The sequence below is a fragment of the Leucoraja erinacea genome, chromosome 6 (assembly GCF_028641065.1).
Source record: "Leucoraja erinacea ecotype New England chromosome 6, Leri_hhj_1, whole genome shotgun sequence".
NCBI lineage: Eukaryota > Metazoa > Chordata > Chondrichthyes > Rajiformes > Rajidae > Leucoraja > Leucoraja erinaceus.
In genome coordinates this window covers 47737286-47763440 of record NC_073382.1, presented here as the reverse complement: position 1 = coordinate 47763440, position 26155 = coordinate 47737286, and the positions used below count along the sequence as shown (strand labels likewise).

At 45.2% G+C, this 26155-nt stretch overlaps 2 protein-coding genes across 6 annotated transcripts in view; one reads left to right on the top strand and one right to left on the bottom strand.

The window, feature by feature from the left end:
* The first annotated feature begins 477 nt into the window (after positions 1–477).
* Positions 478–20120, top strand: LOC129698078 (protein shisa-2 homolog). Its single transcript, XM_055636941.1, has 2 exons — positions 478–2412; positions 15593–20120. Exons 1-2 carry the CDS (start codon positions 2091–2093, stop codon positions 16153–16155), a joined length of 885 nt encoding a protein of 294 aa, XP_055492916.1. The 5' UTR covers positions 478–2090; the 3' UTR covers positions 16156–20120.
* A 3208-nt stretch (positions 20121–23328) lies between these two features.
* atp8a2 (ATPase phospholipid transporting 8A2) overlaps positions 23329–26155 on the bottom strand; it is a 279344-nt gene continuing 276517 nt past the window's right edge. For 4 of the 5 annotated variants that reach the window (XM_055636930.1, XM_055636932.1, XM_055636931.1 and 1 more), the window contains exon 37: positions 23329–24707. In XM_055636930.1, the coding sequence (XP_055492905.1) occupies positions 24610–24707 (98 nt within the window). In that variant the 3' untranslated portion in view covers positions 23329–24609. The remainder of the gene's footprint in view (positions 24708–26155) is intronic. The other variant, XR_008723613.1, reaches the window with a different exon arrangement.

Below are 26155 nucleotides of genomic sequence, written 5' to 3'. Positions count from 1 at the left end.
TCAGATGTTATTTTGAGTAAATAATTTTTTTGGGCTAAAAAAACGTCTTTATTGTGTAGTTATTACATAATCACCGCGCCACCGCTCTTCATGCACGTCGCACGAAGCGCGCGAGGTCATGCGAGAATTATATATCACCACATGGGGGGGCATCAGGATTTTAGAGGTGATTAGGTGGGGCATGGTCAAAAAAAAGTTGGGAACCACTGTGCTAGAGGCAGGAAACATGCCCCTGATGTTGGGGGACTCCAGAACCAGGGGCCACAGTTTAATGTTTTTTCATTGTTTTTATTTTAATATGTTTTATTTATTTATTATTTATTTTTATGATACTGGACTAAGGAAAATTTATTTTGTTGTCTCCAATATGAGATAATGACAATAAATTGAATACAACGCAATACATTTAAGAATAAGGGGTTAGCCATTTAGAACGGAGACGAGGAAGCACTTTTTCTCACAGAGTTGTGTCTGTGGAATTCTCTGCCTCTGAGGGCGGTGGAGGCAGGTTCTCTGGATGCTTTCAAGAGAGAGCTAGATAGAGCTCTTAAAAATAGTGGAGTCGGGGGATATGGGGAGAAGGCAGGAACGGGGTATTGATTGGGGATGATCAGCCATGATCACATTGAATGGCGGTGCTGGCTCGAAGGGCCAAATGGCCTACTCCTGCACCTATTGTCTATTGGGTATTTTTAAAGTGGAGATTGATGGGTTTCTGATTAATAAGGGTGTCAAAGGTTATGGGGAGAAGGCAGGAGAATAGGGTTGTGGGAAAAATAGATCAGCCATGCTTGAACGGCGGAGTAGACTCGATGGGCCAAATGGCCTAATTCTGCTCCTGTGTCTTGTATGAACGATGGAAATGAATGAATCGCACAATTATTAGACCAATGCAAATTCTTGCAAACTTGGGCCGAAGGGCCTGTATGCTGTATCTCTGAAATAAATCTGCCCTGCAACACGATGTCCGGCCAGCAGGGCTGTGTTACGAAGCCGGAGCAAAAAGTTGGTGGCCCTACCTGAGAGTGTTGAACTTCGCACGTGTTTCTCCTTTGTGTTGTGAGGGTAAACCTGCTGGGTAAACCATCCACCCTGCCTAACCTCTGGTGTAACTGACTCACTGGTTAGGGCGGAGGGTTCAGCAGGGACTCACCGCCACTGAACGAGTGAAGGGGAGAAGGGGAGGAGAGACAAGAACAAAGTAAAGCAAGGATCTTTGAAGTAAAGGGAGCTGGAGAAGGAGTGGCACTGCAGCAGCAGGCAAGTACAGGGAGCTGGAGTAGGGGCCGGCTACAATGAGGAACAACAACAACTGCTGCTGCAGCGTAAAGGGGGCGTTGAGGAACTGAAATGTTGGTCACTCCTCCCTCATCGATACCAGCAGCTGCGAACCGCCAGTCAAGACACATGGACGGGAAAGAAGCAAGGATCTGCTGCAGTCCGGTGCACCGGCCAATCCTTTGTGAATCGCAACGCTCAGCCAGCGCCAGCATCGATGCATTTCACGGACCCTGTGCGAGAATGCACTGGTAACATCGGACGGGATTACAAGACTGAGGACTGAGTCAGAGAGTGGGAGCCATCCAGCGCCGGTGAACTGGATTGAATGACCACTGAATAGGTCGCACAGTCTACTGCTTGTTCTTGCACTGGTCAGAGAAGAACCGTGGAAATGTTAGCAAGGGGGAACAATTCACGTTCTTGCCCCCTAAAGAGGAGAAACTATTGAATTTCTTTGCAAAATCCAACTGCGCTGCCCTAGTGCACGGTGATGAAGTCTATATCTATCTATCTGTCTATCTGAAGAAGGGCCCCGACCCTAAACGTCGCCTGTCCACGTTCTCCAGAGATGCTGCCTGGCACGCTGACTTCCTCCAGCAGTTTGTGTTTTGCTGAAGATCCCAGCATCTGCAGTTCCTCGTGTCTCTGTCTACCTGTTGTCGGGCTTGCGATTTGAAAGTCTTGTTGCTGATTCAGATGTCGCCCCTCCCCACCGACTTCAGAACTTTTTGATGCAGATATCTGTGTGGGTTTGGAGCCTCTAGTCTGCGTTTCTGCATTTGCTGCCCCGTGTGTTGTCCGGGCTCAACATGGGGAGGTGCGGGCTTTGGGCGAGAGGTTTATTGCTGGTGCTCGGGACTCTGCTTCTACTCCCAGCCCCCGCCGCTGCCAGCGGTGAGTATTGCCACGGTTGGATGGACACCCAAGGGACCTGGCACGGCGGCTTCCAGTGTCCTGAGCGCTTTGACTCGGGCACGGCTACCATCTGCTGCGGCTCCTGCTCGCTGCGCTACTGCTGCGCCAGCGCCGACGCCAGGTTAGACCAAGGCCACTGTGACAACGACCAGCCGGCCGGCAGCAACGATGGCCCGGGCGGCGGCGAGGGCAGAGACGGCGGCAACTCCTCCGCAGGTAAGAAGCCAATGTTCGCCAGTTTGCATTAGCAATAAACAACACATAACGGGGCTGGAGGAACTCGGCGGGTCAGGCAGTATCTGTGCAGGAAATAGACAGGCGAATCTGTCTTCTGACTGTCCAATCTCCACCGATGCTACCTGTCCCGCTGGCCAAACCACCCATCTTCAGATGCTGCCTGTCCCGCTGGCCAAACCACCCATCTTCAGATGCTGCCTGACCGCTGAGTTTACTTAAACGGACAGCGTATTCTTCATGCTGCCCAATTCCCCCTCCACTCGCTGCCTGACCCACCCGCCGAGTTCCTCCAGCACTTTGTGTTTTGCTGAAGGTTCCAGCACCTGCAGTTCATTCTGTGCCCTCTTTGTATTACGTTACTTGCGAGAAAGCAGCGGGTCACATCGCTAATGCAGGTAAAACCAAAAGGGCAAACACAAGACGAAGAAGCAATTGAAGGAAATATTGGCAGCAGCTGATCAAGTGGTCTGTGATCGCGAACAGCAAGCAGCGTGGAGATTAGTTTAGACTGAATTCCCGTGGTGTGCAACTTGCTAGATCAGTACCTCGGTTTTGCGCTATTGTCCCAGTTACCTAGTATTACTTACCAGGAATGTATTATTGTGTATTCATAGTTGCGTCAATCAACGTGCCTGTAAAGTTGCAGCAAGTAAGCATGTTATAATGTGTATGAAGTGAACTGCAAATGCTGGTTTACACCCACGATAGACATAAAATGTTGGAGTAACTCAGCGGGTCAGGCAGTATCTCTGGAGAAAATGAATAAGGTGACGTTTCCAGTCGAGACCAGTCTGAAGAAAAAAATGTCTCGACCCGAAGCGTCAACTGTTCATTTTCGCAATTACTTCAGCAGATGCTGCTGAATTACTTCAGCATTTCATAAGATCCATGTCGGACATAGAACAGCACAGCTCTGGAACAGGCCCTTCGGCCCACAATGTCTGTGTCCACCATGATAACAAGTTCAACTAATCTTCTCAATATCCCTCCATATCCCTCCATATCTTAAAATACCTCTCTAAACGCCAATTGACCAGTCCGTGGGACTGTGGAGAGGTACATACAATGGCCCACTGACTGACTGACTGACCTGCGGCGGAGAGGCATGCACTGCGGACGATCTCCACAGAGGCACAGATGTGGCACTGGCTGAGGCAAAGCGATGGCAGAACATTGTCTGACACACGAGCGAACGAAAAGTCCGTGGGACAAATGTCCCAGCTCCCCAATTCTGCCTCCTCTTTAGCTGTGTGTGTGTGTGGAACACAGTGCCTTTGTTACTAAGATAAATGTTGGAAGAACTCAGCACATCAGGCAGGTGGGACTAGTGTAGTTGGGACATGTTGGCCGGTGTGGGCAAGTTGGGCCGAAGGGCCTGTTTCCACACTGTATCACTCTTTGACTCGATGCATTTATAACGTGGGAGGATAAAACCAGACGACTTTCTCGTCCAGAACAGGGTCCCTGCTTCCGTTCAGAAAGTATGCTCTTGTGGGCTTTAGTCTTTAAGACCAGGGAGACCCATGCATTGGAGAAGCTTCAGACAGAGTGTGTCGACATAGACTTTAACTGGAGCACTTGTGCAACTTAACAGCCCGGGAGAGCCGTCTGTCTATCGTGGCAGCGGCGGTGCAGGGCAGGGCAGGGCGGTGCATTGGGAACGACCGTGAGGAGCCAGCCCTCCCTCACTCGTTGAAAGCGGGAGCAGGACATGTCAGGAACTGACCACATGAGGTCCGTTGCGTTGCACAGAAAAAAATGTGAATGCAAACCGTACCGCCTTTTATGGCGATCGGCAGTTCCCAGCTATTTCTCCATCATTTAGTTGCAACTAATTGGTCTCTTTAAAAAAACAAAAAACGGTGTTTAGAAGAGACAGATTCCAGTGTACAATCTTGGGCTGTTATGTTTCATAACATCGCGGTTTATTTCCAAACCTCACCACATAGAATGCACGGTCTAGGTTTGAAATTGTTGTTATTATCGAAAAATAAGCGTTGTCCACTCATGCTAAAAGTGGCAATTACAAAGATAATTTAGTGTTTTTGAGAGGTATTTAATGATGCATTGCAATAAAATTCAAAGACCACACAAGTGAGTGAAAGTTTGCAAGGTCTCAAAAAAACATCCAGACAAAAGCACAACAAATAAACCCGGCAAAATAAATAACTTCCCCGAAGCTTCCAGTCCCAGCGCAGCGAAACAGCTGGGTCAGTTTAACTCACTGGGGATTTGTTTACTCGTGTGATATTGCTATGAATTATTTCCCACCTTAAAACGATAAACGGCATCACCTGCCTTAACACTAAGTGCTGGAGGAACTCAGCGGGTCAGGCAGCATCTGTGGAGGGAATGAACAGGCAACGTTCATTCCCTCCACAGACACTGCCTGATCCGCTGAGTTACACCAGCATTTTGTGTCTATGTGCTGGAGGAACTCAGCGGGACAGGCGGCATATCTGGAGAGAAGGAATGGCTAACGTTTCGGGCCAAGACTCTTCTTCAGACTCTGACGTCTACTTCATACTTCTTACGTCTCAGAGTCTGAAGAAGGGTCTCCAGCCTTTCGTGTCTATCTTCGATTTAAACCAGCATCTGCAGTTCCTTCCCACAGAGTACCCCCAGCACTGTGTTCTGTTCAAGATTCCAGCATCTGCAGTTCGTTGTGTCTCCAATCCCTGCCTTACACTGGGTTCAGTTTAATACCAAGGGCTTGTCCCAATAACATGTTTATTCTTTATAGCTAGCCCAATGAGATTTCTACATGTGATAAATCCCCCCTATCACTAGTTGGTTGCCCATCTGGTTTTTGATCGATTGATCGATGCATCATGGAAACGGGCCCTTTGGCCACTGCGTCCACGCCAATCATCGATTCACACACTAGTTCTATTTCATCCCACTTTCTCATCCACTCCCTACACACTAGGGGAAATTTACTGAGGCCAATACACCTACAAACCCGCACATCGTTGGGATGTGGGAGGAAACTCACACGGTCACAGGGAGAGTGTACAAACTCCACACGGACAGCATCCGAGGTCAGGATCAAACTTGGGTCTCTGACGCTCTTGAGGCCAGCTGTGCCACTGTGTGCTGCCCTAATACATGGCCAAGTGTTCCATCCATCTCGCACTGCACAAGCCTTAGCGTTTTACTCGGTTTACAGTGAAGGGGGAGCTTTTCAATGTAGTGATGTTGGTGTTCAAACATTATTTTTACAACAGCTGTTGGGGTCATAGAAGAGAAGTCTTGTGGAAACATTAGGAACACTCTTACCAGTGAGGGCATGAGACCAGAAGACATTAAATAATCATATCACAAACTTTATTAATAACAATAATAACACTTAAACTTTGGAGTCAACCGCCATAAAACGATTAGAGTCCTTTATTTAGTTCAGAGATACAGCGTGGAAGTGGGCTATTCAGCCCACAGAGTCCACTCCGACCATCGATCACCCATTCACACTAGTTCTGAAGAAGGGTTCTGAACCAAAACATCACCTACTTTCTCCAGAGATGCTGCCTAACTCACTGAGTTCCTGCAGCATTTTGTGTCTATGTTCAGTATAAACCAGCATCTGCAGTTCCTTCCTCGGCACTAGTTCTATGTTATCCCTCATTCTCGTCCACTCCCTACATAGTGGGGCAATTTTCAGAAGCCAATTAACCTACAAACCCTTAGAAGTTATAGTCATACAGCATGGAAACCAGCCATTCGGCCCAACTTGGCCATGCCGACCAAGATGTCCCACCTGCCCACCTTTGGCCAATATCCCACTAAACATTTCCTATTCATGTACTTGTCCAAATGTCTTTTGAACTTTGTGATAGTATCTGTCTCAACTGCCTCATCTGGCAGCTCGTTCCATTTACCCACCAAACTTCTGTGTGGAAAAAGTTACCATTCTCATTCCTATTAAAACCTTCCCCTCTCACCTTAAACATATGACCTCTGGTTCTTGATTCTCCTACTCAAGATAAAAGACTCTGTGACTTTTCCTTGCAGTCCTTCGTAAATAAACATTAGCCACCCTTCAGTCTTCTGGCACCTCACCTGTATCTCCAAAATCAATACAGTATCAGATGACAGTGACAAGTTGCCCCAGTGTTCATTATTTAGTGTGAAAACGCTTTGTATTTCTTTGAATCCTATTTAACTCAACCTTGCTATCATTTAGAGCAGCAATTGGATATCCTTCTCCATGTTGTGCTTCAAATAATTGTGGTCTGTGAACATTTCCCGAGATGTGTCACCAGACTGTAGTGTGGGTACAGGGTGAAGTATTGGGAGTGTTGCATCTTACAATTATTTATCCATAATATTAGCTGTGACGTTATTCAGCAGGGAGGTAACAAATGACATTTTATCACAGAATTCAGCATGGTGGCGCAGCGGTAGAGTTGCAGCCTTAGAGTGGCAGAGACCCGGGTTTGTTCGATCCTGACTACGGGTGCTGTCTGTACGGAGTTTGTACATTGTCCCTGTGTCCGAATGGGTTTTCTCTGGGTGCTCCGGCTTCCTCCCACTCTCCAAAGACGTACAGGTTTGTAGGTTAATTGGCTTTGGTAAAATGGTTAAATTGTCCCGAGTGTGAATGATAGTGCTGGTGTACGGGGTGATCGTGGTTGGCACGGACTTGGTGTGCCGAAGGGCCTGTTTCTGCGCTGTCTATCTAAAGTCTAATGTAAAGATCTAGATAATGGATTACTGGGCAAGACAGCAGAAGCACTGGCAAATGTTTTTGTTTTGTCCTTGTTCTCCTAACTGGTTGCTATCAGAGCAATAGGTTTGCATGAATATGCTGAGTAATCTCAATCACATCTGCGGCAATTATTATAATCAACTATCCTATTGCTCTTCTCCCCAATGGGAAATGCACGTTAGACTCGTCCGATAGCATTTGCGTTGTAATGTCAAACCTATTGATAATTATTGATTCTAACCAAAGACTATCTAATTCATAGAACAGTACAGCACATGAACAGGCCTTTCTAAACATTATTCCCTTTTATCATGTATCTGTACACTGTGGACGGTTTGATTGGGATCATGTATAGACTTTTTACTGACTGGATAGCATGTAACCAAGAAGCTTTTCACTGTACACATGACAATAATAACCCAAACTAAAATAAACTAAACAATGTCTGTACTGAATTGTACATGATGCTAAGTTAAACTGCCTGCACATGACCCATATCCCTCCATTCCCTGCATATCCATGTGCCTGTCTAAAAGACTTAAACATCACTATGGTATCTGCCTCTACCGCCGTTCCTGGCCGCACGTTCCAGGCGCCCAAATCTTGCCGCACACATCTTCTTTAAACCTTTCCCCTCCCATCTTAAAGCTATGTTCTCTAGTGCGTGACATTTTCACCCACTGACTTTCAACTCCACCTCCGCCTCTTAACGCTCCAAGAAAACAAATGTCCAACCTTTCCACTCAGCTAATACCCACTATTCCAGGCAGCATGCTGGGAAATCTCTTCTGCAAGCTCTCCAAAGCCTCCATCCTGTGACTGCAACCATAACTGCACACTATACTCCAGACAGCCTGACCAACATTTCTTTGAAAGCAGCAACATGACTTCCTGACTCTTGCACTCAAGTTATAGAGTCATACAGCGTGGAAATAATCTCTTTGGCCCTTGCCAAAGCCACCCAACATGTCCCATCTACACTAGTGTTTGGCCCATATCCCTCTAAACCTGTCCTATCTATGTACTGTAAATGTTTCTTAAATGTTGTGATGGTACTTGACTCAACTACTTCCACCTCATTCCATATATCCACCACCCTTTGTGTAAAAAAAGTGACCCCTCGGGTTCCTATTAAGTCTTCGTCCCCTCACCTTAAACCTATGTCCTCTCGCTGTCCTCTGATGAAGGCAAGCATACCACATGTTATCTTTACAACTCTATGTGCTTGTGTTGCCACTTTCAGGGAGCTATAGACTTGAACCCCCAAGATCCTTCTGTACATCAATGCTGTTAAGAGTCTTGCCTTTAAGTGTATACCTTTAACCCCCGTCTTCAACCTGCTACATTGCAACACCTCACACTTGCCCGGATTAAACTCCATCAGCCATTTCTCTGCCCATATCTGTAACAGATCTATATCCTTTGACAGCTTTCCTCACTACTTGTAGCTCCAACAATTTTTGTCATAGGCAGACCTACTAACCAACTCATCAACATGTTCTTCCAAGTCGCTGACATAGATTCGATCAGTTTTGACAATGTTTTCTCATAAGGTTGGGCCATGCCTCTTTCTAACCTACCATTCCCTGTTGCTAAGGGGGAGTTCTACCAGACTATGTATTTATAATCAATCATGAGTTTTATCACGCAGCTAGTTTGTCTTGTTAAAAACTGTAACCTGCAATTAGCTACGCCAATGGCTCATTACATGCGTCAGCCTAGTGTATGGTATACAAGCACTTGTCTCCGCACTGCAGCCTAACATAGCCCTGAGCTGAGGGTTTGTGTGATTTATCACATACCCAGCATTGTCTGTCCACCGAAACTATTCACCAACAGCAGTGTATCCAGCTGTAGAACTTCTGCAGAGAACCAAGCCTTGTTCTCAATCAGCCTTGTTGTTATCAAGTACGGCATGGAGGCACAGCAGTAGAGTTGCTGCCTTACAGCACAGAGACCCGGGTTTGATCCTGACTAAGGATGCTGTCTGTACAGAGTTTGTACGTTCTCCCTGTGACCACATGGGTGCTCCGGTTTCCTCCCATACTCCAAAGACGTGCGGATTTGTAGGTTAATTGGCTTCGGTAAAGTTTGTAAATTGTCCACAGTGCTAGTGTACGGGGATCGTTGGTCAGCGTGGACTCGATGGGCCGAAGGGCCTGTTTCCACACTGTATCTCTTAAAAAAACCCCAGTCATTCCCTCTTCACCCCTCTCCTATCGGGCAGAAGATACAAAAGCATGAAAGCGGGTACCGCCAGATTCACGAACAGCTTATTCCCCGCTGTTATCGGACTACTGAACGGTGAAGTCGAGGGTGTAATCCCCATCTCCCAACCTTCCTCATCTCGGCCCTTGCACTATCTCCTTAACTTTATTTTCTCTGCCACTGGAACTCTGATGCTGTAATTCTGCACTCAGCTATTTTTCTCTTTGTACTAACTCTTGTACTTGATGTGGCTTGTTTGTGCTCGTGTATAGTATGACTTGATTGGATAGCATGCATCACAGAGATTTTGGTACCCGTGTCAACAACAAACCAACCAACATATTTGGAGTCACAGAGTCGTACAGCGTGGAAATAGGTTCAACTTGCCCACGCCGGCCACCGTGCCCCATCTACCTGCATTTGGCCCATATCCCTGTAAACCGGTCCTAGCCATGTACCTGTCTAAATGTTACTTAAACATTTCAATAGTACCTGCCTCGACTATCTGGGCCCGCAGCCCGTCCATACACCCAACCCCCCCCCCCCCCCCCCCCCCCCCCTTACCTTAAACCTGTCCTTTGGTTCTCTGTCCCCAGACTGGGCAAAATACAATACAATACCATTTATTGTCATTTGAACCTCAAATGAAGTTCAAACAAAATTTGGTTTCTGCAGTCATACAACAACAAGAAAAACCAAGACACACAATTAACACAATTCACACAAACATCCATCACAGTGAATCTCCTCCTCACTGGGATGGGAAGGCAGAGTCATTGTCTCTCCCCTGTTTTCCATTCTTCTCCCGATGTTAAAACTGTAAAAAAAACTCTGCATTTACCCAATCTATTCCTCTCGTGATTTTGCACACTTCTATAAGATCACCCCTCATCCTTCTGCGCTGTATGGAATAGTCCTAAATATAGAACAATACAGTCAACATTCCTGGAGAAAAGGAACAGGTGCCGGTTCAGGTCGGAAACTTCCTCAGTCCTTTTTCTCCAGAGATGCCGAGTTACTCCAGAATTTTGTGTCTATCTTCAGTATAAACCAGCATCTGCAGTTCCTTCCTACACTTAGAACAGCACTGGCACGGCCCTTCATGCCGGGTGTTACATGTGGGAGCCTAGTGTATCGTATGCAACCCTCTGTTGCTACACTACCGTCCAACATAGCCCTGAGCTAAAGGTTTATGTGAGTTATCGCATCACAGAGAGTGCATATTGTGTGCCACTGAAACTATTTACCAACCCAGGTGCCCAGTGCCCAGGTGTTGATCTACTGCAGAGAACGCAGCCTTATTCTGAAAATGGCAAAACTTTAAATCACTTCAATAGCTGAAGTCTCCCATATTATCAATAAATTGACTGAGTATATAATGTTGCAGTTGTATAATATGTTGGTGAGGCCACATTTAGAGTATTGTGTTCTGTTCTGGGCACTATGTTACAGGAAAGATGTTGTCAAGTTGGAGAGGGTGCAGAGAAGATTTACGAGGATGTTGCCAGGACTCGAGGGCCTGAGCTATAGGGGGAGATTGATCAGGCTGGGACTCTATTCCTTGGAGTGTACAAAATCATGAGAGGAATGGATCGGGTAGACGCGGGTGAGGGGAAGGAAAGATTTAATAGGAACCTGAGAGGTACTTTTTTCACACAAAGGGTGGTGGGTGTATGGAACGTGCTGCCAAGGACTATTGCAATGTTTAAGAAACAATTAGACAGGTGCATAGATAGGACAGGTTTGGTGGGATAGGGGCCAAACTCGGGCAGGTGGGACTAGTGTAGATGGGACATGTTAGTCAATGTGGGCAAGTTGGGCAGCATGTCTGGAGAACATGGATAGGTGAAGTTTCGGGTAGGGACCCTTCTTCATACTGACTGAAGTTTAGGCCCTTTCTGTGTTTGAGTTGATGGGCCCAGTTTCCTTACTTGTTGTAGAGAGCGGCGTTGTGCCTAGACGTCACATCGTGATGTTTCACAATCTTCATAAATATTTGTATCCATATTTCCAGCTCTTTCTTTGGTTCGTTTTGTGGAGTCATATAGCACAGAACCAGACCCTTCAGCCTAACATTCCCACACCGACCAAGATGCCCCATCTACACTAGTCCCACCCGCTCACATTTAGCCATATCCCTATAAACCTTTCCTATCCATGTACCTGTCCAAATGTCTTTTAAATGTTATTATTTGTACTTGCCTAACCACCTCCTCTGGCAGTTCGATCCATATACACACCACACTCTGTGTGGAAAACATTGCCCCTCGGGTTTCTATCAAATCTTTATTGCTTAGTTTAAGTTGATCTATTATTGTCACATGTACCAAGGTACAGTGAAAAGTTTTTTATTGAGCGCTAACTAGTCGGTGAAAAGATAAAGCAGTGGCAAGAGAGCCTGTTTCCACGCTGTATCTCTAAACTAAACTATTCTAACGATTTAGGACATTTACACTCTCATTTTCTTTTATAATTCAATATCTGGTTATTTTTGATCTGCCAATGTGCACAAACGTGACTAGCTCTGACAGACATCGTGGTCAGCTTGGACTGGTTGGGCCGAATGGCCTGTTTCCTATGACTTTCTTTTGGGAGGGTTCCTTAAACTATGATACATATTTTATGTTGAAGGCACAATATAAAGTGCGACGATTAGTTTCTTCTCGTGTAGTATTTCTCCTGATTCCGTTTGGCAGTAGATATAGAAGTTTAAATGCGCGCACCTCAAAACTCAGGAACAGCTTATTCCCCTCTGTCATCAGGCTTCTGAATGGTCTTTGCAATGTCCCTTGCAATATTACAGACCATTAATTTTTATCGTGCATTTGGCACATAACGTGCACATTAACTTTTTAAGGGGAATGCTCTGTGCTGTTTAGTTTCTTGTTTTCTGTTTCACCTTAGAGGAGGGTGTACAGAGAAATGATTGTCCTCGGAATGAAATGCACACTGATCATTACAGTTCATTAGGCACAAGTCTTCATTTGGTTCAACCTTCTCCTCTGAACAGAAATTGTTCAAGACCGGAACGGTTTAGTTTAGGCATTAAGGGCAGCACAGTGATGCAGAGGTAGAGTTGTTACCATACTGCACCAGAAACTCAGCTTCCATCCTGACTACGGATGCTGTCTTTATGGAGTTTGCACCTTCTCACCGTGACCACGTGGATTTTCTCCGGGTGCTCCAGTTTCCTCCCACATTCAAGTCAAGTCAAGTTTATTCGTCACATACACATACGAGATGCGCAGTGAAATTAAAAGTGGCAATGCTCGCGGACTTTGTGCAAAAAGACAAACAAACATACAACCAAACAAACTATAAACACAATCATAAACACACAGATTCTTTTACATATTAAATATTGGAAGGAAAAACGTTCAGTAAAGTTAGTCCAAAAGGTGTGCAGGTTTGTAGGTTAATTGGCTTCTGTAAATTGTCCCTAGTATGTAGGCTAGAGCTAGTGTTTGGGTGATTGTTGGTCAGGGTACACTCGGTGGGCCAATAGGCCTGTTTCCACTCAGTATCTCTAAACTAAACAAAATAAAGATACAGCATGGCACAAGGTCATTTAGCCCACAGTCCATGTCAAGCATCAATTTCCCTTTCACACTAGTTTGATATTATACCAATTTCTCATCCACTCCCTACACGTTAGGGGCAATTTACAGAGGCGAAGAAACCTACAAACCCATACGACTTTGGGATGTGGGTGGAAACCCACGCGGTCACAGGAACAACGTGCAAACTTCACACAGACTGCACCTGAGGTCAGGATCGAACCAGAGCCTCTGGTGAGGCGAGGTGGCGAATCTGCAAGCTGTGACATCCTGTGCTTATCCTTCTACCTTTTGTATTCCTACTTTTTGTTCCATGAAGCCTGTGATCCATGGACCCCCCCATTGCAGACATTGGACTTTATCTCTGGAACTGATGACCTACGATGCTGAGAACTATATTCTGCACCCTGTATCTTCCCCTTTGCTCTTCCTATTGTACTTGAGTTTGACTTGATTTTAACCTGTGTAGTATTATCTGATATGATTGGATAGCATGCAAAGCCATTACAGGAAGAATGAGGAGGCTTTGGAAAGAGTGCAGAGATGGGTTCCCAGAAAACTGCCTAGACTAAGGGGCATAAGTTACAGGGAGAGGTTGGACAGACTTGGATTGTTTTCTCTGGAACGCTGGAGGTTGCAGGGAGACCTGAATGAAGTATATAATATTATGAGCGGAATAGATAGACCAGACAGTCGGAACTTTTTCCCACTATAGAAAAATCAATTACTAGAGGGCATCGCTATAAGTTGAGAGAGGAAGTGTTTAAAAGAGCAAATGTTTTCCACAGAGAGTGTAATGTGTGTCCGGTTGTGGATGTGGAGGTAGATACAATAGGGGTGTTTGAGACTTTTGGATAGGCACATGGATATGCAGAGAATGGAGGGATATGGATTATGTGCAGGCAGATAAGTGTTGGTCTTGGTATTGTGTTCAGTACAGACATTGTGGGCTGAAGGGCCAGCTCGTGTGCTGCACTGTTCTATGATTATTTTTGCAGATTAGATATAATAAGAGTACTTTTGAGATTTGAGCATTTTATTGCACCTTTTATTTTATTGCTTCAGCGTTATACCTTCAACATTGATAGTGGCATTTGACTTTTGGATGGGCACATGGATATGCATGGAATGTTTAGTTTAGAGACACAGTGTGGAAACAGGCCCTTCGGCCCACAGAGTCCGCAACGATCAGCGATCACCCTATACGCTAGCACAGTCCTACACACTGGGGACAATTTATAGTTTTTAATCAAAGCCAATAAACTTACAAACCTGTAGTTCTTTGGAGTGTGGGAGGACACCGACTGGAGCACCCGGAGAAAAAAAACACGTGGTCACGGTAAACGTACCCGCTACGTACAGACAGTGCCCGTTGTCAGGATCATGCCTGGGTTTCTGGAGCAGGAAGGCAGCAACTCTGCCGGCGTGCCACACTAATGGTGGGAGAAAGATCATGTGCAGATGTTTTGGTCTTAGCATCATATTGGGCATGCACGTTGTGGGCTGAAGGGCCTGTTCTTGTGCTGTACTATTCTATGTTAACAAAGCTCTTCAGTGCATCTACGACCCTCCTCAATGTCCCCCCTCACTCCTCAATGGCCCTCCACGGCCCCAGAGAAAAGAGGGACCATTGGGACAATAATGAATATTTTGTAACTCTGTCTGCACCCTATAGGTTGTGACTCTTTGCATACCTTATGTATGGTTTGCAAAACAAAGAATTTCAGTGACATATCACGTGATAAGGAGTGGCTGAGGTCGCCAGGTGTAGTTGAGTAGTCATGGCTGGCGATGCGGCGGAAGCGGGTAAATAAATAAATAAATAGATAAATAAGCACGCAAACTAACTGGGGTTACGATGTACCTCGTTCCGGTCTATTCCTTGTCTTTCATTGTAGATACCCCCCGTGGTTTGAGTGTCCCGGGGCCCGCGGGTCTGAACTATTTTACGCCCTGTTAGCTCATCGTCATTGAGGCACGGGGAAGGGGAATGAGTGGGGAGTGGACTTGTGATGGACTGAGGGAGGGTGAGAGCAGTGGGCTAGGAGGTAGCCGTGGGAGAGCAGGGCGGATGAGGGATGAGTGGAGGCCGCTTAGGTAGACACTAGACCAAGGGGGACCCGTTGGGTCCCGTCCCCTCAACGCGCGGTTGCGGGGGAGGGGGGCGGCCTTCATCGTCACACACACACTAACCACCCCCCACACACAATAACCCCCTCCCCCCCTTGATATTATATAAATATTATTCATTTGCTCCTTTTACCTCATCCCCCACCCTATCCACTCACGCATAACCCCCAACTGCGCAGGAATGGCTAGAGAGAGGGGGGGGTGGTACAGAGGGAGGAGAGGGGGAAGTCCCCTAGGGGTCACAGTTTAAGGATAAGAGGGCGCTTTTAGGACCATGGCATTTTTTACACAGAGAGCGGTGGGAATTCTTGGAGGGTAGTGAGGCCAGTTCCTATATTAAAGAGGGAGTTAGATTGTGGCTAAAGGGATCAGGGGGTATGGAGAGAAGGCAGGTACAGGATACTGAGTTGGATGATCATAATGAATGGCAGTGCAGGCTCGAAGGGCCGAATGGCCTACTGCTGCACCTATTTTCTATGTTTCTATAATAAAGTGTCAATCGGTAGACGAGACGCACAGTAATAACGTTTATACGTGTCTTCTGCTCTCTCCCCAGTGCCAATCTATGTGCCTTTCCTTATCGTGGGCTCCGTCTTCGTGGCCTTTATCATCATAGGCTCGTTTGTGGCAGCCTGCTGCTGCAAGTGCCTCAAACCCAAACAGGAGCAGCAGCAGAACCGAACGCCAGCAGCGAGCCGGCTGATGGAGTCCATCCCCATGATCTCCAGCTCGGGCAACCCCCGGGGGTCGTCCTCGCGGCAGTCCAGCACTGCGGCCAGCTCCAGCTCCAGCGCCAACTCCGGGGCCCGAGGCCCCCCCGTCAGAACACAGGGCAACTGTTGCCTGCCCGCTGAGGGGGCCATGAACAACATTTACCTCAACGTGCCGCCCAGTTTCTCCGTGATGAGTTGCCAGCAGGCTCCGCCAATCCTGCAGCACCAGGCACAGTTCCTGCACCCTCAGTACTTGGGGTTTGCTGTTCAACACGACTCCTTGGCTATGACGCCCACTCCTCCTTACATGGAAGGACTGCAGAACGGTTACAGGCAAATGCAAACCTCCTTCCCCCAGGCCAGCGCTAATACCGAACAGATGGTGTACACAACAGTAACTGTATAGGAAGATACCAATGTATTTTTTTAATATATATATCTACATATCACTGCAACGTGGAGGCTATCTACTTGGATCGTGAGAAACAAAACACGGGTTGAGACATTTTGTAAGCGATTAGTTTATCAAATTTTCCTCAGAGGAATTTTTATCCTTTAAGATGTGTGTGTGGGAAATTCAGTGTTTCAGAATTTTCTCCACTGTTGACGATCACTTGTTGCGTTTGGGTGCTTAAGGCAGCCATCTTCATCCTGCTGGGAGTAGCCGGTCGTTAGACCATCATTGGTCGGCCACATCCAACGATCCTTGGAGCAACGGATGGTTGCTTGCTCAGTCATGATTGTTGGAAGTACGTAACGTCCGGCACTGAATTATGCACCGCATGTCCTGGAGTCGTACAGCATGGAAACAGGCCCTTTGGCCCATCTTGTCCATGCCGCCGAAGGTGCCCCATCCACACTAGTCCCACCTGCCTGCATTTAGCCATTATCCCTCTTTCCTATACATGTACCTGCCCAAATGTCTTTGTTATAGTATCTGTCTCAACTACCTCCTCTGGCAGCTCACGCCGTATACATACCTGTGTGAAAAATTGGTCCCCTCAGATTCTTAATAAATCTTTCCCCTCTCACCTTAAACTATGTCCCTCTGGTTATTGATTCCCCTAGTTTGGGTGAAAGACTCTGTACATCCACCATATTTATTCAGGGGTTCTGGGGATAAGGCAGGAGAATGGGGTTGACAAGGAAGGATAAATCAGTCATGATTGAATGGTGGAGATTTCAATTCTACTCCCATAACTTATGAACTATTCCCCTGATGATCTTATCCACGTCTATAAGATCACCTCTCATCCTCCTACTCTCCAAGAAATACAGTCCTGCCATGCCCAACCTCTCCCTATAGCTCAGGATCTCAAATCCTGGCAGCATCCTCATGAATCTTTTCTGCATTCTTTCCAGTTTAACAACAACAGTGACAGTGGATGTTCACTGTCAACATTGCCTCCTTGATAGACACGGCAGTCAATGTCACTCCTTTCATAAGATCACAAGACATAAAAGCAGATTTAACGCCATTCAGCCCATCGAGCCTGCTCTGCCATCTGACCATAGCTGACCTTTTTTCCCTCTCGACCCCATTCTCCTGCCTTCTCCACATAACCTTAACCGCCCTTACTAATCAAGAATCTGTTGATTGCTTTAAAAAATACCCAATGACGGCCTCCATGGCCATCTGTGGCAATGAATTCCACAGATTCACCACCTTCAAACTAAAGAAATTCCTTCATCTCCATTCCAAAGCTACGCCCTTTTATTCTGAGGCTGTGCCCTCTGGTCCTAGACTTGCACACTAGTAGAAACATCTTCTCTATCCAAGCTTTTGGTGATCGCTGGGTAGGTTTTGGATTGTGTCTGGTGCATTAAATATTATTCTGTTGGCCACTATATTAGGCAAAGGACCACACGCATTGGTTATGACCACTCAATGTAATGAGCTGTGTCTTATCAAACCGTGCAATTAGCATCTGGAATATCCTACACAAACGGTCCTCAATAAACCGCTACTCAAAATTGGAAAAGCTATGAAAGTTGAGGATGAAAATATATTCATGGTACGGCAAATTTGTCGAGCAGAATCATGGATGATTCCAAAATAAATGCAGAAAAGATGTAATGAATGGTGAGATAGTCATGCAGTGTGGAAACAGGCACAACTTGCCCACACTGACCAACATTCCCCAGCTACACTAGTCCCAGCTGCCTACTTTTGCCCCATTATCTCTCTAAACCTGTCCTATCCATGTACCTGTCCAAATGTTTCTTAAACATTGCAATTGTACCTGCCTCAATTAACTCCTCCAACAGCTTGTTCCATACACCGATTACCTTCTGTATGAAAAAGTTACACTTAGGGTTCCTATTAAATCTTTGCCTCCTCGCCTAACCACCAGATGCCACAAACTTGACCATGAATATTTACTGGGTAGTTTGTCATTAGCATCAATGCTTGCAAGGTCTTTGGTTACAACAATGAACAAAATCGCAGTATTTACATGGCTAATTGTAATAACTACAATCTAGCCAGGGATAGTGGAAAGTGCCATCATCATTCTTCAAATTCCTCACCAATAATTATTGATGAGGAATTCGGTCACTTTGTCACCTAAACATTATCCAAAATCCTCAACAAAATATTCAATTAGAAATTTGAAACTTTGTTATAAAATGATATACAAATTGCACCGTGTTTCCACTTTGTTATAAAGGTAGAGTTTCTATGAAGGAATATATCGTACAACAGTTTACCACGACAAATGAGTAAAACAGACTTTAACACAGTCATTTATACCAGACAATCTGCCACAAAATACAAATATCATCCATTTAGTACTGACGTTGCATAAACTGTTGCTCAGTACATCGCACTCTCATCTTTTTGATTCAAAATGCTGTAAGTTCTACTCTCCCTCCAAAGACTTGAGCACATTCCAAATCAAAACTCCACGAACAACATTGTTCTAGACGCCGTCTTTCCGATGAGGAAAAGTGATAGATCCCACGGTGTTATTTAATAGAGCAGGATGTATAGAACATAGAAGAGCACAGCACAGGAACAGGCCCTTTGGCCCATCGAGTCTGCACTGATTAGTGCTTTCCATACACTAGCGCTATCTTACACACTGGGGACAATTTACAATCTTTACCAAAGCCAATTAACCTGCAAACCTGTAGGTCCTTGGAGTGTGGGAGGAACCCAAAGCACCCAGGGAAAACCTACATGGTCATGGAGAGAACATACAAACTCCGTACAGACAGCACCAGTAGTCAGGATCGAACCCGGGACTCTACCGCTACACCACCGTACCTCTGATTCTTAGCCGCCTGCACATAATCCATATCCCAAATATGCCCTGCTTATCCATGTGTCTTTCTAAAAGTGTCTTAAATGTCACTATTGTATTGGCCTCCACCACCATCCCTGGCAATGCATTCCATACACCCATCACCCTCTGTGTAAAAAAAAAAACTTACCCTGCACATCTCCTTGAAACTTTGCCCCTCCCACCTTAAAGCTATGCCTTTTAGGATTTGATATTTCCATCCTGGGAAAAAGGTTCTGGCTGCCTAATCTATCAATGCCACTTGTAATTTTATATACTTCTATGATGTCCCCCCTCAACCTCTGGTATTCCATAGAAAATAATCCAAGTCTGTCCAACCTCTCATTGTAGCCAATACTCTCTAATCCTGGCATAATTCTGGTATTTCCAAAGCCTCCACATCCTTCCTGTAATGGGATGTCTAGAACTGCAAGTAATATTCCAAATGTAGCCCAACCAAACTCCTATGAAGCTGTGTCATGACTTTCTGACTCTTCAATGAAGGCAAGCATACTCTATGCTGCTTTACCACTCTATATCTACGTGCGCTGTCACTTCATAACTTATAGGAGCAGAATCAGGCCATTCGGCCCATCAAGTCTACTCCACCATTCAATCATGGCTGATCCCCATAACCCCTGACACCCATACTAATCAGGAATCTGTCAATCTCCGCATTAAAAATATCCATTGACTTGGCTTCCACGGCCGTCTGGCTTTCACTTTCACAGAGTTTTGAATTTGGATCCCTGTAATAATAATCCTTTGGTAATAATCTCCAGTAAATTTGTCCAATATCTATTCCTCATGAACATCTTGCTGAATTTAATAGCTTTCTGTGAGCGATTTGACTGCTGTGTTTGGAACATCACAACAATGACGATGCATCAAACACCACTTCATGGTTTGGAAACACATAAGGACGTTGAATTCTTGAATGGCATCTTTTAATTCCATGAAGGAAGGCATTTGGATATTCATGTCAGTGATCAAAAGTTTTTAATCAAAATAAATTCAGGTTTGTAAGATCGACTGTTTATAAGGGAGTGCTGTTTATAAGGGAGTATAATAAATTCCTTTTATACCCAAAATGCATTCATTATTTGCATCAAAAGAGAGTATGCTGGAAGAAAAATCTAATGATTGCAGTAAAAAAAAGACCCAGTAAAAGTTTGAATCCAATTGAACTTGTTTACCAGATTTGCAGGATTCCTTGACAATACCTCCAGCCTCGTTGATGCAATGTACCTCATGCTTGAATACATTCTATAATGCACCTGTAGAAGTTCGAGGAAAAGGGTGGCACAGTGGTGCAGCAGGAGAGTTGCTGAGTTACAGCTCCAGAGACCCAGGTTTGATCCTGACTACGGTTTCCGTCGGTACGGAGTTTGTACGTTCTCCTTGAGACTGCGTGGGTTTTCTCCGGGTGCTCCGGTTTCCACCAACAGTCCAAAGACATGCACGTTTGTTGGTTAATTGGCATCGGTAAATAATTGTAAATTGTCCCTAGTTTTGTAGAATAGTGCTAGTGTAGGGGATGATCGTTGGTCAGTGCGAACTCGGTGGGCTGAAGGGCCTGTTTCCACGCTGTATTTCTAAAGTCTAAAATCCTCGCGGATATACCCAATCTTCATGGATGTAACTTTGGGGCCACGCCACTTTACATGAGGCAAGAGTGAAGCCAACAGTAAGAATGGGAAAGCGTTACGTTCCAGCACCAAAAAACTTCCAACTCGTCTTACAAGCAGTCAAAACAAAATGGTTTCAAATGTATGAAACGACAATGTTTGGAGGAAGATGTCGTTTAATTGCATCAAACACCCGTTTTTGGCTGCACGCAATAATTGTTCAAAACACAGGGCGCTGGGGGAACTCAGTGGGTCAGGCAGCATCTGTGGAGGGAAATGGACAGACGACATTTCAATTCGGGACCCTGCTTCAGGCCAATCAGTCATTTGTCTGTTCCCTCCACAGATGCTGCTGAACTTTGTGCTTTCACAAGATTCCAGCATCTGTTTAGTTTTTGGTTTATTTTGTGTGACGTGTACAGAGGTACAGTAAAAAAATGTTTTGTTGTTGCGTGCTAACCAGTCAGCAGAAAGACTATACATGATTATAATTGGTCCGTCCACAGTGTACAAATACGTGATAAAGGGAGTAACGATTAGTGCAAGATAAAGTCCAGTAAAGTCCAATTAAAGATAGATCATGGGTCTCCAATGAGGGGTAGATGGTAGGTCTGGACTGCTCTTTAGTTGTTGATAGGATGGTTGAGTTGCCCGATAACACGTAGGAAGAAACTGTAGTTAAATCTGCAGGTGTTTGTTTTCTCACATGTGTACCTCATGCCTGAAGGGAGAGGGGAGAGACTGGTCCTTGATTATGCTGGAGGCCTTGCCAAGGCAGCATGAAGAGTAGATGGAGTCAATGGGAGGGAGTCCTCTCATATTGTTTCAATATGTTTCTGCTGAGCATATTTATACCCAACCATTATTATCTATAAAGAGAAGCTGCAGAGACTGTTTTCCTGCTGGAAGTTTTAGCTGCAGGGTATTAAAAAAAAAAACATATTTTAGCCAACCCCCTGCCGTGGAGCCTCCTTTACTGACAGGTTATTCAAGAACCTATTTTGTCACCAAAACATGTAAAACTGGAAGTTTTGGATACGGGTCAGCATTCTCCATTCTCTTGGGACTGGTAGCAGGGGGTTAGATTTCCACAGCTGAAGCATTTGATAAATTAGTGTTTTCAAAAGTTGCAGCAATTTGAACACACCATTATTGTTGGACAGGGATTACAGGGATACACATTTCAACTTGAAACCAGATCTTTTTTCATTTGTCAGCACGTGACTTTTTATTTCATTGGGGGCCAGTAAAATTGAAAGGCGTTTGGAAATTTGTTCTGAATTACTTGCTTTCTCACCCTTGTTTTCAATATACGAAAGTTGCATGTGTGTTTATTTGTGGTGTGGATCCTTGTCATTCGAATCACAATCTAAGGGCAACTCACCAGGGAAAGGTACATTAGAAAGAAAAATGCTGGAAATCAAGGAAGAATGAACATGTAGTTAACTCGTCTGAATCCCATAAAGCAATATAAATTGCAAAAATATACAAGGAACTGCAGATGTCGGAATTTGGCGAAAAACACAAAGTGCTGGTGTAACTCAGCAGATCAGGCAGCAAACTCCACACAGGCTGTGGAGGACGGAGAGCGATGTTTCAGGGGTTTCTTTAAGAGATGCAGCAAGAGAACAGGCCCTGCGGCCCACTGAGTCCATGCCGACCATCGATCTCCCGTTAACACACTAGTGCTATGTTATCCCACATTCTTATCCACTTGCTACACACTAGGGACTATTTTTTATTTCTACAGAGGTCTTATCTCTCCTAATAAGGTCATAAGGAATAGGAGTAGAATTAGTCCATTCGGCCCATCAAGTCTACTCTGCCGTTCTAGCATGGCTGATCTATCTCTGCCTCCTAAACCCATTCTCCTGCCTTCTTCCCATAACCTCCGACACCTGTACTAATCACGAGCCTGTACTAATCTAATGTCACAGCCTTTTTGTCTCCCTTTCTTTTATGACCTTTATCCACCCATCTGCCAATCACACCTCTCTCATGTGTATTCATCTATCACTTGTTGAAGAACGAACTACAGATGCTGGAAAAATCGAAGGTAGATATAAAATGCTGGAGAAACTTAGCGGGTGAGGCAGCATCTATGGAGAGAAGGAATTGGCGACTGAAGAAGGGTCTCGACCTGAAATGTCGCCAATTCCTTCTCTCCATAGATGCTGCCTCACCCGCTGAGTTTCTCCAACATTTTTTTGTCTACCTCAACCTATCACTTGCCTGGCTTTGTCCTGCCCAACCTACTTCTAGCTTTTCTCCCCTGCTAGAATCAGTCTGAGGAAGGGTCCCGAGCTGAAACGTCACCTATCCACTTTCTCCAGAAATGCTGCCTGACTGCCGAGTTACTCCAGCACTTTGTGTCTTTTTTCTTTGTAAACCAGCATCTGCAGTTACTTGTGCATCCATTTAAACAGCTCAGCCCTGGAATCGACGCAGTTTCAACCACTGATAAGCAGCAGTCCCAGAGTCTACCAGTGGGACACTTCCCAAATAACTCCTGTGCTCAGATTCTCTGGAATTATACCCACTGTGAGAGATACACAGAAGATTATTAACGTCAAGATGAATCAACGAAACCAAAGTGTGATCCCAACATGACCACATAGTGAATGGCGGTCAGTAGAACACGGCACTAAGCAGACAATGCAAGCAGTGTAATTTTACCTGCTTTAATTCAACATTTATACATTTTGATAATTCTTATTGAAGGTACAGTTAAAAAAAAAATGTAACCAGGGCGTATACTCTTTTTAAAAAAAAGTAACTCTAAACACCAGCTGTGGCTCAGGTAGGATTTTATCATTAGACTAGTTGACTACAAATGGGAGTTAAGAGTTATTGAATATATATTTGGGGTGGGGTGGGTGGGATGTAGAGGGAAAGAAAAAGAGCATATTAATTTTCTCCAGGTCTTTGTGAGCCATGGGTTCAGCTGTGTTGAAATGGCAACTACTGCTAACTTATTGCAACATCTATGGCTAGAGGTGTGGAGGAATGTTAAAAGTCGTGACCTGTGGGAGCAGCGCTTTAGGTTGGGACCGCTATAATCATCCTCTGCTCAGTTTCTCCGTGGAAGGGGAGACCCGGGACAGATGTCCATGACGGTGGAGGCAGAGAGTGGTGATCCAAATCACAACGTTTCATCTCAACGGCCCTGCCCGACTCGCAAATTACATCTCAACAGAAAGGCAAGTCCATCTCGCAGCAATTTCCTGCATCCGGTACTCAGACTGCTGCAAGAAACATCGTCCCAGAAATGATATAATGATTGAGAATATCATTGAAGTGTTAAAACAGAAGTCCCAATAGTTTAAAACAGTGAGATTGGGGCCTTGCGAATCTCTGCAGTTTTGTGCGAGACATAGCTGTGCTAGCAGGGGAATGCCACTCTTACGAGGTGCGTGCGTTGAACAGCTGTGTATGTACTTTCCTTTTATAACAAACTCAAGTTGCCAAACAGCATTCACTGACTTCCACTAGCAGGGCCCTCTTGTTTACCATCCTCCCACTACCACGGACTCACAGCCCTTTCAAACACCAAGGCCACGCTGCCCTCTGATCTCACTTAAATAAAATTCAACCAATTGAAGGTACTTACATCCTGACCAAAAGGGGGTGGAGAGGGAGGGGGGGGTCAGGTAGATTGGCAGTTCCATTATGTTCCACCCAAAGATACAGTACTCTTTAGAACAATTATCTTTCATAAGCAGCTACAATATTACATTATTAGTCTGACCAAAAGAGCAACACAAAATACTTTACTGCATTAAATCTCGGTGGAGAATAAATGTAAATCAAGCTTTTTGGCTAAGACCACGAGTATGAAGAATCTGTTCTCTTAAGTGTCGACCATTGTGGTCAGTACTTATTGCCAGCATGCTCAAATGTCTTACAAAAAATACTACTCAGTCCAATACTCAGGATAGGGGATACTAGTCAGTCTGCATTGAGCTTCACCTTGTTCAATTCGTATGAACGGATTAAGTCAGTTTGTGAAACCACACCATTTTCCTCTTGAGAAAAAGCAAATCCATCTGAAACAGAGCAAAATATTATATATCACTCACAGTTTATGACTGATAAAAGTCTTAGGACTGACAGTTATGACTGATTTAATATAACTATTACATATGAAAATTAAGATTGCTTCCACAGCCATTAGACAGATACAGCGCAGAAACCGGCCCTTCGGCCCACCAAGTCCGTGCCGACCAGTACACTAACGCTATCCTACACACTATGGACAATATTACCAAAGCCAATTAACCTACAAACATGTACATCTTTGGAGTGTGGGAGGAAACTGGAGCACCTGGAGAAATCCCACATGGTCACAGGGAGAAACGTACAAACTCCGTACAGACAGTACCCATAGTCAGGATCGAACCCGGGTCTCTGATGCTGAAAGGCAGCAGCTCTACTGCTGTTGACTCCCTATCAAAGGAAGTATATGAAATTCTGAAATAGATAGGGTTTACAGCCATAACCTTTTTGTGTGCCACGGTGGCGTAGCTGCTGCGCCAGAGACCTAGGTTCAATCTTGACCTCCAGTGCTGTCTGTGTGGAGTTTGCACGTTCTCCCTGTGACCACATAGGTTTTCTCTGGGTGCTCTGGTTTCTTCCCACATCCCAAAGATGTGCAGGTTTGTAGGTTATTTGGCCCTCTGTAAATTGCCGCAGTGTGGAGCAAGTGGATGATAAGTGGGGAGGCATGGGATTAGTGTGTGTGATCGGTGGTCGGCATGGACGTGATGGCCTGAAGGGCCTGTTCCATGCTGTATCTCTAAACTGAACAAACCTTTTTTCCCCAGGATGGAAATGTCAAAGACCAGAGAGCAAAGCTTAAAAGTGTGGGGGGGGCAAAGTTTAAAGGAGGTGTGCGGGGCACTGAGTGGTGAGTGCCTGGAACACACTGCCAGGCGTGTTGGTTGAGGCAGATATGATAATGGCATTTGAGACTTTTGGATAGGCACATGGATGTGTCTGGAATGGAGGGATAGGGGTTCACTGTAGGCTGAAGGGCCTGTTCCTATGCTGTATTTTTAATGTTCTACGTTCTATGACTGAGGGGCAACTTGATTAAAACAAAGTAGAGCTCAATGGAAGGAATTTTTAAAATATATATTTTAATTAAATACTACAAATGCTGCAAAAAACACAAACTCAGTGGGCCAGGCAGCATCTCTGGAGAACATGTGTTTAAGAAGGGACTGCAGATGCTGGAAAAACGAAGGTACACAAAAATGCTGGAGAAACTCAGCGGGTGCAGCAGCATCTATGGAGCAAAGGAAATAGACAACGTTTCGGGCTGATACCGACCCGAAACATTGCCTATTTCCTTCGCTCCATAGATGCTGCTGCATTCTCTGGAGAACATGGATAGGTTTCAGGCCTCAAACACCTCATATTTCACTTACAACCAGTGGTATGAACAGTGAATTCTCCAATTCAAGTAACTCCTTCATTCCCTCCCCCCTCACTC